Below are 12,500 nucleotides of genomic sequence, written 5' to 3'. Positions count from 1 at the left end.
GTGCATCCCGTTTTTTTTTTTGTTTTGTTTTGTTTTGCTCAAATTGTTCTAGCTGGACACCGTGTTAACTGTGGAGTCTAATTTTCCACGTTAGAGGACATTTTGTGTTTGGATATTTGAGGTTCTGCTGCCAGTAAAGCCCACATACTGTACACTGATGTCTAACTGATCAGGTCGTATTAAAGGAAGCGGTGGAAATTGTGTGCATTTTTCCGTGTAGTGTGTCACTGTAGATGAGATGGATATAGAGAGTAACAAACAAACAAACAAACAAACAAACAAACAAACAAATAAATAAAACACCACCTTTAGCAGCTCAGGTTCCCACGAGTCCAGGGTGAGAGAGCGGACTTTGGAGCAGTGCACCCCCAAACTCCTGCATGGAGAAAACACACACACACACACACACACACACACACACACACACACACACACACACACACACCATTGAGTTGCTGTGTGCCACACGTCTGACAGCTGTGTTGTACTGTACACCGTTATGACACAGAGAAAAGGCTGCCATAATACTTTAGATGCTAATTATACACTTCACACAGACATCCTTTCCGAATTAAAAGGGAATCTCGAGCTCTCGCGGTTCTCTCACAGAAAGAAACTTTCACTCTTTCGACTTCAGACGTGTTTCTGAGCCGAGTTTGAAGGCTGAAATTACAGAGCTGCTTTCCTTAGAAACGGAGCAGATGCCCACCCTTTCTCACATCAGCGTGTGTGTCAATGCGTATCCAGGCAACCCGGTTAGAAAAAAAAAAAAAAAAAAAAAAAAAGAGAAAAAGAAGGTTGCCTGGACCTCGGCGTGAGAAAAGCGGCCACCGGAGGGAGCATTAGTATTCACGAGGTGGTCTGAGAGTACTCAAATGATCTGCATAATCTGTCTGGGCTGCGAGAAAAACACCAAGGACGGTTTGAATCTGAAGAAAACAATAATATTCGGTATAACATAAGATTTTAAAGAGAAGACTTTTTTTTAAACTTTTTTCCCCACAGATTGTATTACGGTTTAAATAAGCGGGCGAGTCTGAAACACATCAAATTGTATTGTTATACAGAGACAGAAATAAATTCAAGCGTGACTTAGTGGATTAGTGTTATGAGAGTGTATATCAGACCTAAGAACACTCATTACAACCTCCTGTTCCCACTGAACCTGTGTGTGTTACCTGTGTATGCCGGAGCACTCGATGCACAGCAGGATGCCCAGGTTGATGCTGGCCCAGCGTGGATCAGCCTGGCCGCAGTCGCAGCACGCCTCGTTGCCCGGCACGCACTGCACCCTCTGCAGCACGCTCTCGGCTCTCGCGCTGCGCTCTCGTGGCTCACTGGCCGAGTCGATGCTGCTGGTGGAGGGAGACGCCGTCCGGTCGAGACGCTGAAGGAGAAATTAACACACGGTTATAAAGTCTACACATTCTACATACCACAAGACTAAAACTCATGTATATTAATATAATAATTAATTATGTGTGATATTATACTGGTTTTTTGGTCTTTTTATCAAACTGAAGATACACAGTGTAGTGTGTATGTGTCGTGTGTATGTGTCGTGTGTATGTGTCGTGCGTATGTGTCGTGCGTATGTGTCGTGCGTATGTGTCGTGCGTATGTGTCGTGTGTATGTGTCGTGTGTATGTGTAGTGTGTATGTGTCGTGTGTAGTGTGTATGTGTCGTGCGTATGTGTCGTGCGTATGTGTCGTGCGTATGTGTCGTGCGTATGTGTCGTGTGAATGTGTCGTGTGTATGTGTCGTGTGTATGTGTCGTGCGTATGTGTCGTGCGTATGTGTAGTGTGTATGTGTAGTGTGTATGTGTAGTGTGTATGTGTAGTGTGTATGTGTAGTGTGTATGTGTATGTGTAGTGTGTATGTGTCGTGTGTATGTGTCGTGTGTATGTGTAGTGTGTAGTGTGTATGTGTAGTGTGAATGTGTCGTGTGAATGTGTCGTGTGTATGTGTAGTGTGTATGTGTAGTGTGTATGTGTCGTGTGTATGTGTAGTGTGTATGTGTCATGTGTATGTGTAGTGTGTATGTGTCGTGTGTATGTGTCGTGTGTATGTGTAGTGTGTATGTGTAGTGTGTATGTGTCGTGTGTATGTGTCGTGTGTATGTGTAGTGTGTATGTGTCGTGTGTATGTGTAGTGTGTATGTGTCGTGTGTATGTGTAGTGTGTATGTGTCGTGTGTATGTGTCGTGTGTATGTGTAGTGTGTATGTGTAGTGTGTATGTGTCGTGTGTATGTGTAGTGTGTATGTGTCGTGTGTATGTGTAGTGTGTATGTGTCGTGTGTATGTGTCGTGTGTATGTGTAGTGTGTATGTGTAGTGTGTATGTGTCGTGTGTATGTGTAGTGTGTATGTGTAGTGTGTATGTGTCGTGTGTATGTGTAGTGTGTATGTGTCGTGTGTATGTGTAGTGTGTATGTGTCGTGTGAATGTGTCGTGTGTATGTGTCGTGCGTATGTGTCGTGCGTATGTGTCGTGTGTAGTGTGTATGTGTAGTGTGTATGTGTAGTGTGTAGTGTGTATGTGTAGTGTGTATGTGTAGTGTGTATGTGTATGTGTAGTGTGTATGTGTAGTGTGTAGTGTGTATGTGTCGTGCGTATGTGTCGTGCGTATGTGTCGTGTGTAGTGTGTATGTGTAGTGTGTATGTGTAGTGTGTATGTGTAGTGTGTAGTGTGTATGTGTAGTGTGTATGTGTAGTGTGTATGTGTAGTGTGTATGTGTAGTGTGTATGTGTCGTGCGTATGTGTCGTGCGTATGTGTCGTGCGTATGTGTCGTGCGTATGTGTCGTGTGTATGTGTCGTGTGTATGTGTAGTGTGTAGTGTGTATGTGTAGTGTGTAGTGTGTATGTGTAGTGTGTATGTGTAGTGTGTATGTGTAGTGTGTAGTGTGTATGTGTAGTGTGTATGTGTAGTGTGTATGTGTAGTGTGTATGTGTAGTGTGTATGTGTCGTGCGTATGTGTCGTGCGTATGTGTCGTGCGTATGTGTCGTGTGAATGTGTAGTGTGTATGTGTCGTGTGTATGTGTCGTGTGTATGTGTCGTGTGTATGTGTCGTGTGTATGTGTCGTGCGTATGTGTAGTGTGTATGTGTAGTGTGTATGTGTAGTGTGTATGTGTAGTGTGTAGTGTGTATGTGTATGTGTAGTGTGTATGTGTATGTGTAGTGTGTAGTGTGTATGTGTCGTGTGTATGTGTCGTGTGTATGTGTCGTGTGTATGTGTAGTGTGTAGTGTGTATGTGTAGTGTGAATGTGTCGTGTGTATGTGTAGTGTGAATGTGTCGTGTGAATGTGTCGTGTGTATGTGTCGTGTGTATGTGTAGTGTGTATGTGTCGTGTGTATGTGTAGTGTGTATGTGTAGTGTGTATGTGTCGTGTGTATGTGTCGTGTGTATGTGTCGTGCGTATGTGTCGTGTGTATGTGTAGTGTGTATGTGTAGTGTGTATGTGTCGTGTGTATGTGTAGTGTGTATGTGTCGTGTGTATGTGTAGTGTGTATGTGTCGTGTGTATGTGTAGTGTGTATGTGTCGTGTGTATGTGTCGTGTGAATGTGTCGTGCGTATGTGTCGTGCGTATGTGTCGTGCGTATGTGTCGTGTGTAGTGTGTATGTGTAGTGTGTATGTGTAGTGTGTATGTGTAGTGTGTAGTGTGTATGTGTAGTGTGTAGTGTGTATGTGTAGTGTGTATGTGTAGTGTGTAGTGTGTATGTGTCGTGCGTATGTGTCGTGCGTATGTGTCGTGCGTATGTGTCGTGTGTAGTGTGTATGTGTAGTGTGTATGTGTAGTGTGTATGTGTAGTGTGTATGTGTAGTGTGTATGTGTCGTGCGTATGTGTCGTGCGTATGTGTCGTGCGTATGTGTCGTGTGTAGTGTGTCGTGTGTATGTGTAGTGTGTAGTGTGTATGTGTAGTGTGTAGTGTGTATGTGTAGTGTGTAGTGTGTATGTGTAGTGTGTAGTGTGTATGTGTAGTGTGTATGTGTAGTGTGTATGTGTCGTGCGTATGTGTCATGCGTATGTGTAGTGTGTATGTGTCGTGCGTATGTGTCGTGCGTATGTGTCGTGCGTATGTGTCGTGCGTATGTGTCGTGTGTAGTGTGTCGTGTGTATGTGTAGTGTGTATGTGTATGTGTAGTGTGTATGTGTAGTGTGAATGTGTCGTGTGTATGTGTCGTGTGTATGTGTATGTGTAGTGTGTATGTGTATGTGTAGTGTGTATGTGTAGTGTGTATGTGTCGTGTGTATGTGTAGTGTGTAGTGTGTATGTGTAGTGTGAATGTGTCGTGTGAATGTGTCGTGTGTATGTGTCGTGTGTATGTGTCGTGCGTATGTGTCGTGTGTAGTGTGTCGTGTGTATGTGTAGTGTGTATGTGTCGTGTGTATGTGTCGTGTGTAACCTCAGTGTAGTAGCTGTCTGGACTCTCTCTGTAGGCCGAGGCGATGCTGGCTTGCACTGCCTGGATCCAGGCCTGTCGGAGCTTCTCTGATTCAGCCTGCAGCATACAGCTCCTGCAACACATCATCATCATCATCACGGTGTCTGTAGGACAATGGAGTCAGTATGTAGTAGGACTTACTTCGAAGGAGACACCACTTCGAAGCAGAACCTCCTCTCGATGTCCTCACAGGGTTTAACCGAACACAGTCTCAGGTCCTCGACCACCACAGTCAGTGAGTCCTACAGGACAAAACACACTGGATGAAATCTCTGAAACCGTGGAAACGCCAACGCTCCCCAACACCGCAGCTTCGAGGTTGCGTGCATTCTTCTCGTTTAAACAACCCAGTGACACGTTTTCACGCAACAAATGTGCAGCGATTTCTACATGATGAACGGTATCGTTCTTTCACAAGCGCATATTGCATGTCAATAAAAAAAATAAATACTGAGCACATTTCATGCGGGACTTTTTTTGCTTATTGTACTTCTCACGGCATAGGATTTGTCTTACTGAGCTCATCAAATATACCTAAATGTCCTTTCCCTTGCAATCAGGCTGGCAGATCACATGGTAATCCGTCACGGCACATAATTATAAAATAAATGTGTGTGTGTGTTTAAGAGAGAGACAGAGAGAGAGAGAGAGAGAGAGAGAGAGAGAGAGAGAGAGAGAGAGTGAGAGAGAGAGTGTGTTGCTCTTAACCTCTTTCACTGACTGATATGTCTGAACGAGGATGATGAGGATGAGGAAAACTTGCCTTCAGCTTTTTCTGATAGACCAGCTGACTGTTCTGGATGGAGAACCACCGCCTGAGGAGACATATAAATAACACAGATGGATGCAGGACGAACACACTGATAAAGCTGTAAATCAAATATTACTTGGAGTCAGATGCAGACTAGAAGGTCGTGTCTGTCTCCGTCATTTCCTGTGGGTGGATCGCAACTATTTTCCAGGCTGTTCTCCTCACCTGTTCCACGTTTTGAAGGCGTTGCTGGCTCGTTTGAACAGGTAGCCCTCCATCACAACTCCGTTGGGGGCGTCAACATTGAACTCCACCTTCGGGTCATCGTAGGCAAAGTCCTGATTAAAAGACAGAGAAGACTCCTTGATTAAAAATGGTTACAAAGGAACAATCTCAGGCTTTGCTAAAAATAATTTCAATCACTGACTTTTAGCGTCTTAGTCACAGATAACTTTACAAATGATGCTTCCTAAAATGATGCGAGATTTGACATGCGATATAAGAATGACATACTAAGATGTTCTAGACAATTATCCGCTTCAACCTTTTGCAAAGAGCGACATATGAGTGTGAAGGTCAGGGGTCCAGTGGTCAAATCTCACTATAAAGAAGGGCTTCAAAAAAAAAAAAAAACAACCCAAAACATTAGACCAGAATAAACAAACTGCAGGACTGTCACTGTAGTGACACCCACGTGTTGTTTGGTGGAATCTTCTCCCTGGCATTTAAATGATTCCTTGTGAGAGTCAGTAGGAGATTCCTTAAACTGAACACACTAGTGATATCTGTACGCTCCTGTATATATTCAATATCCAAACATTAGCGTTTGTTTCAAAGAATAAAGAACCAACAGTAAAAGAAATAGTCTTGGGTTACTATGAGATACTTATATTTCCCCCCTTTTCCGAGACTACCCCAGGGTGACTATGTAAACAGTCTAGCCGTTTCACATAAGACCAAGTTTTATTAGCGAACGTTTCACTCAACTAGTTAACAACACACAGAGACTTTAGCACTTTATTTCTATATTTATTTCACTATAATTCAATGAGAAATAAAATTGAAGGAGAAACAATATCCATATCAAGATCAACACAATAGCAAGACACAAGCAACAGATTCATCTCTTAGTTAAACCCACAAAAACTGTTATTATTATTATTATTATTATTATTATTATTATTATTATTATTATTATTATTATCATCATCATTATTATTATTATGCTGTTTGAACATTTTAACAATTTTAGTGCAAACCAGTGATGCAAAAATAAGTAAGTTAAGTTCAGGACATAGTGTGTTCTTTTGTTGAAAATCTTAAACAAAACAAAACAAAACACAAAACAAAAACACAAACCACAAAACAAACCAACATAAAGAAACCAAAAAACAAAACACAAAACAAAACAACACAAAACAAAACAAAAAACAAACCAACATAACCAAACCTAAAAAAGAAAACGGAACAACACAAAACAAACAAAAAACAACACAGACCAAAACAAAACAAAAACACAAAACAAAAAAAACACAAAACAACAAAAAAAACACAAAACAAAACACAAAACAAAACAAAAACCACAAAACAAACCAACATAAAGAAACCAAAAAACAAAACACAAAACAAAACAAAACACAAAACAAACCAACATAACCAAACCTAAAAAAGAAAATCGAACAACACAAAACAAAAAAAACACAAAACAAAACACAAAACAAAACAAAAACACAAAACAAACAAAAACACAACACAAAACAAAAACACAAAACAACAGAAAAGTGCTAGTTTTTCACGCTATATAATACGACTTTTAAAGTAAATGTCAACAGAAAGTAAGTTTACCGACCAGCGTGACGTCCAACCTGCCGAAGATCTTCAGCTTTACGCTTTTAAGGTATTCCAACATGATTATTTATTAATACTTTAAACACATTGGAACTAAACATCAGTCACTTTGGTCACGGAGACATGGGATCTGTGCAACCGCGCGCACCGCTTAACGCGCATGCGCAGAGAACGCCACGATTATCTAGCGCTCGGTAATTCAAGCGGGTAACCAAGGAGACGGGCGCAACTAACACATGTAGTGAACAGTGAACATACAGGACACTGCACACGCGTTTATAACACTTTATTCAGTACCGTGTGTAGTGCACTTGTGTAGGGAAAACAATGTCATGTGGGATTTAACCAATGTTTGTTAGCAAAAAAAAAAAAAACACCCATAAATAATCTATAATATTATATGTAATATATATGGATTATATGTGTACAACTATTAAAATGTGTATTGTTATAAATTGTATAGTGTTATTATTATTATTATTATTATTATTATTATTATTATTATTATTATTATTATTATTATTTTTTTTTTTTATGATGATGATTATTTTTTATTTTATTAGTATTATTGTGATTATTATTGTTGCTATTTTTGTTATTATTATTATTTTTTTATTATTATAATAATTGTTGTGATTATTATTATTATTATTATTATTATTATTATTATTATTGTTATTATTAATATGTGTTGTCTTTTTTTACTTTTATTTATATCTTTTAATGTTGGTAGTCCTTTGACTTTCAGATGTGTGTGTGTGTGTGTGTGTGTGTGTGTGTGTGTGTGTGTGTGTGTGTGTGTGTGTGTGTGTGTGTGTGTGTGTGTGTGTGTGTGTGACTGATGGCGGGCATGTGTGTGCTTTATATAACCTCAATCTGATTGCATAACAAGAACCATTCATTTTTAAAGCCCAAGGTGTAGAGCAAAGAACAACATCGTTAACGTCTTTTCTCATTTGGAGTTGATCTTATCGATTATTATAGTTGATTATTTTCGAGATATCTGAAACTCTGCACGGTGTTGCAGCATTCTAGGACTTGCAGCTACACACTGTCCTAATTTCACTTCCTGTGCACACACACGACTAAAAGCTTTTCTAAAAAAAAATACATTAAAAAAAAAGCCTCAGTGCATGATGTGCTTTACAAACCTTTCAAAAGAAGGGGCATCACCCAATACTGACCTCTGCCATGAACCAGTGATTACTAACAGCTTATAAACAAGTGTACAGAGAGCCATTGATTAGATCCGATTAGATTAGATGATTAGATCCACATATGCAGTGTTTAGTTCATTTGAAAGAAAGTCTTAAGTGAGGAAGAGGAGAACTTTCTGAGAATATTGACCTTTGCCATCATCGTGAACTAGTACATGATGCTATGAATGTAACATGTTCTTACACCAGAGGCTCGGTGTTCTTCTGCGCTCGATTACTGATCAGACAGAAGAGTTTTATTGGTAGACTTTCAATCCAGGAGATCGACTGATCTCACAGATTCATGCTTCAGCTGTTTCTCACGCTCTATAAGGAGCCGCTATTTTGAGCGATCGAATCGAATGGAAACTGAAAGCAACTTCAGATGTTTTTTTTAACCGCACGCAGAGAGATATTTCTGCCAACCCTCAGCATCCACAAGACACCTCGGTGGTGTTACATTTATAATCGAGGTTACACAACATAACACCTTTTATCCTCTTGGGTTAGTGAACAACAAACACGGTGTAGAACAATGTGAATAATATGATAGAAATAATATATCTAAAAAAAATATATATATATATATACAGTACAGACCAAAAGTTTGGACACACCTTCTCATTCAGAGAACATTTAGTTCATAACAAAAAAGTCTGAAAATATGTCATATTCTAGGTTCTTCAAAGTCGCCACCTTTTGCTTTGATTACTGCTTTGCACACTCTTGGCATTCTCTTGATGAGCTTCAAGAGGTCGTCACCTGAAATGGTCTTCCAACAGTCTTGAAGGAGTTCCCAGAGATGCTTAGCACTTGTTGGCCCTTTTGCCTTCACTCTGCGGTCCAGCTCACCCCAAACCGTCTCGATCGGGTTCAGGTCCGGTGACTGTGGAGGCCAGGTCATCTGGTGCAGCACCCCATCACTCTCCTTCATGGTCAAATAGCCCTTACACAGCCTGGAGGTGTGTTTGGGGTCATTTTCTTTTCAGACTTTTTTGTTATGTACGTATATAATTCCACATGTGTTAATTCATAGTTTTGATGCCTTCAGTGTGAATCTACAATTTTCATAGTCATGAAAATAAAGAAAACTCTTTGAATGAGAAGGTGTGTCCAAACTTTTGGTCTGTACTGTATATATATATAAAACTACAAAATGTATGGATTTGTTTCTTCATGAATTTTTTAAACAAACAAAAAAACCCCCAAATAAATCACTGACATCTACGTACAAGAAGATTACGTAGGGAATAAAAAAAAAAAAAAAAAAAAAGACAAAAAGTAAAGCATTTCTCTATATATCTCTAGGTTACAGCTTTATCTCTAAAGGTTAAACGGTGTCATGGAAGGATTGATATGGAGATAAAAACTGACCTGTAGAAGAGTCTGTGATGTGTTGATCATTCCAGGACAATCCCAAATGGAAAGGAAAAAAATATATATATATTAGATATGATTTAACCTGATGTTCACATCCCAGAGATGTGAAATGTAAGGACTGAACTGTCAAGAGTGACATTTACTACATTAAAGGTGCGGTGCACGATGTTTGAAAGCCAATGTTGACATTTGAAATCACTAAAACAAACATGCCCCTAACCCAAATGGGTGTCACCCCCGTTTTGATAGCTCCTCAGGCAAGCAACTATTATGGCGGAACCTGCTGGGGCAGCTGGCCGAGGGTAAATTTTTATCGGTAAATGAACACAATGAGTAACACTATGGTAACACACGGCACACGACGTTCAACACTTAGCACCCGAGGCAGAGGTAACGGCAGGTATCTGCCATGTCAATGTTTCAATCGCTTTCTGCTAATGTCACACACACGCGCACTGAACACTCTCTCTGCCTCATATTGACAAGACACGCCCCTTTCTGCTAATGTTACACACACGTGCACTGAACACTCTCTCTGCCTCATATTGACAAGACACGCCCCTTTCTGCTAATGTCACACACGTGCACTGAACACTCTCTCTGCCTCATATTGACAAGACACGCCCCTTTCTGCTGTCACACACGCGCACTGAACACTCTCTCTGCCTCATATTGACAAGACACGCCTCTTTCTGCTAATGTCACACACGCGCACTGAACACTCTCTCTGCCTCATATTGACAAGACACGCCCCTTTCTGCTAATGTCACACACGTGCACTGAACACTCTCTCTGCCTCATATTGACAAGACACGCCTCTTTCTGCTAATGTCACACACGTGCACTGAACACTCTCTCTGCCTCATATTGACAAGACACGCCCCTTTCTGCTGTCACACACACGCACTGAACACTCTCTCTGCCTCATATTGACAAGACACGCCTCTTTCTGCTAATGTCACACACGTGCACTGAACACTCTCTCTGCCTCATATTGACAAGACACGCCCCTTTCTGCTAATGTCACACACACACTGAACACTCTCTCTGCCTCATATTGACAAGACACGCCCCTTTCTGCTAATGTCACACACACATGCACTGAACACTCTCTCTGCCTCATATTGACAAGACACGCCCCTTTCTGCTAATGTCACACACGTGCACTGAACACTCTCTCTGCCTCATATTGACAAGACACGCCCCTTTCTGCTAATGTCACACACACGCGCACTGAACACTCTCTCTGCCTCATATTGACAAGACACGCCCCTTTCTGCTAATGTCACACACGTGCACTGAACACTCTCTCTGCCTCATATTGACAAGACACGCCTCTTTCTGCTAATGTTACACACACGCGCACTGAACACTCTCTCTGCCTCATATTGACAAGACACGCCCCTTTCTGCTAATGTCACACACGTGCACTGAACACTCTCTCTGCCTCATATTGACAAGACACGCCCCTTTCTGCTAATGTCACACACACGCGCACTGAACACTCTCTCTGCCTCATATTGACAAGACACGCCACCTTTCTGCTAATGTCACACACGTGCACTGAACACTCTCTCTGCCTCATATTGACAAGACACGCCCCTTTCTGCTAATGTCACACACACGCGCACTGAACACTCTCTCTGCCTCATATTGACAAGACACGCCCCTTTCTGCTAATGTCACACACGTGCACTGAACACTCTCTCTGCCTCATATTGACAAGACACGCCTCTTTCTGCTAATGTCACACACGTGCACTGAACACTCTCTCTGCCTCATATTGACAAGACACGCCCCTTTCTGCTAATGTCACACACACGCGCACTGAACACTCTCTCTGCCTCATATTGACAAGACACGCCACCTTTCTGCTAATGTCACACACGTGCACTGAACACTCTCTCTGCCTCATATTGACAAGACACGCCACCTTTCTGCTAATGTCACACACACGTGCACTGAACACTCTCTCTGCCTCATATTGACAAAACACGCCCCTTTCTGCTAATGTCACACACACATGCACTGAACACTCTCTCTGCCTCATATTGACAAGACACGCCCCTTTCTGCTAATGTCACACACACGCGCACTGAACACTCTCTCTGCCTCATATTGACAAGACACGCCACCTTTCTGCTAATGTCACACACACGTGCACTGAACACTCTCTCTGCCTCATATTGACAAGACACGCCCCTTTCTGCTGTCACACACACGCACTGAACACTCTCTCTGCCTCATATTGACAAGACACGCCTCTTTCTGCTAATGTCACACACGTGCACTGAACACTCTCTCTGCCTCATATTGACAAGACACACCCCTTTCTGCTGTCACACAGGCGCACTGAACACTCTCTCTGCCTCATATTGACAAGACACGCCCCTTTCTGCTAATGTCACACACACGCGCACTGAACACTCTCTCTGCCTCATATTGACAAGACACGCCCCTTTCTGCTAATGTCACACACACATGCACTGAACACTCTCTCTGCCTCATATTGACAAGACACGCCCCTTTCTGCTAATGTCACACACACATGCACTGAACACTCTCTCTGCCTCATATTGACAAGACACGCCCCTTTCAGCTCATTGTCTACATGTTTGTTTTGTTTGTCGGCCCGACTCGGTTTTCTGAGGCATTTTTCAAACATCGTACACCCCACCTTTAACGTCCGATAAATTTCCGTATACGTTATCTGTGAAAAATCATTTTCCACTTCAGATAACTAATAGTGTAGACGTGTGTCGTGCGAACCCGCTGTTGTATCGTAGCGTGTTTGTGCTCCATGTCTCTTTTCTCCATCGCCGAGTCGATCACCAGCTGGTCCAGCTACACATTAACGACATACACAGACAT

The 12,500-nt window shown here is 41.7% G+C and overlaps 1 protein-coding gene across 3 annotated transcripts in view; it reads right to left on the bottom strand.

Annotated features, from left to right (window-relative positions):
* acap3a (ArfGAP with coiled-coil, ankyrin repeat and PH domains 3a) overlaps positions 1 to 12,500 on the bottom strand; it is a 57,998-nt gene that overhangs the window by 8,827 nt on the left and 36,671 nt on the right. For all 3 annotated transcript variants that reach the window (XM_027145062.2, XM_027145064.2, XM_027145061.2), the window contains exons 9-16: positions 12,399 to 12,473; positions 9,624 to 9,635; positions 5,431 to 5,543; positions 5,218 to 5,269; positions 4,596 to 4,696; positions 4,416 to 4,527; positions 1,179 to 1,387; positions 307 to 376 (exon numbers count right to left, since the gene is read on the bottom strand). In XM_027145062.2, coding sequence (XP_027000863.2) covers positions 307 to 376; positions 1,179 to 1,387; positions 4,416 to 4,527; positions 4,596 to 4,696; positions 5,218 to 5,269; positions 5,431 to 5,543; positions 9,624 to 9,635; positions 12,399 to 12,473 — 744 coding nt within the window. The remainder of the gene's footprint in view (positions 1 to 306; positions 377 to 1,178; positions 1,388 to 4,415; positions 4,528 to 4,595; positions 4,697 to 5,217; positions 5,270 to 5,430; positions 5,544 to 9,623; positions 9,636 to 12,398; positions 12,474 to 12,500) is intronic.

Source organism: Tachysurus fulvidraco, chromosome 23 (genome assembly GCF_022655615.1).
Source record: "Tachysurus fulvidraco isolate hzauxx_2018 chromosome 23, HZAU_PFXX_2.0, whole genome shotgun sequence".
Lineage (NCBI taxonomy): Eukaryota > Metazoa > Chordata > Actinopteri > Siluriformes > Bagridae > Tachysurus > Tachysurus fulvidraco.
Note: the sequence above shows the minus strand (reverse complement) of the source record. Positions and strands in the feature narration are given on the sequence as shown.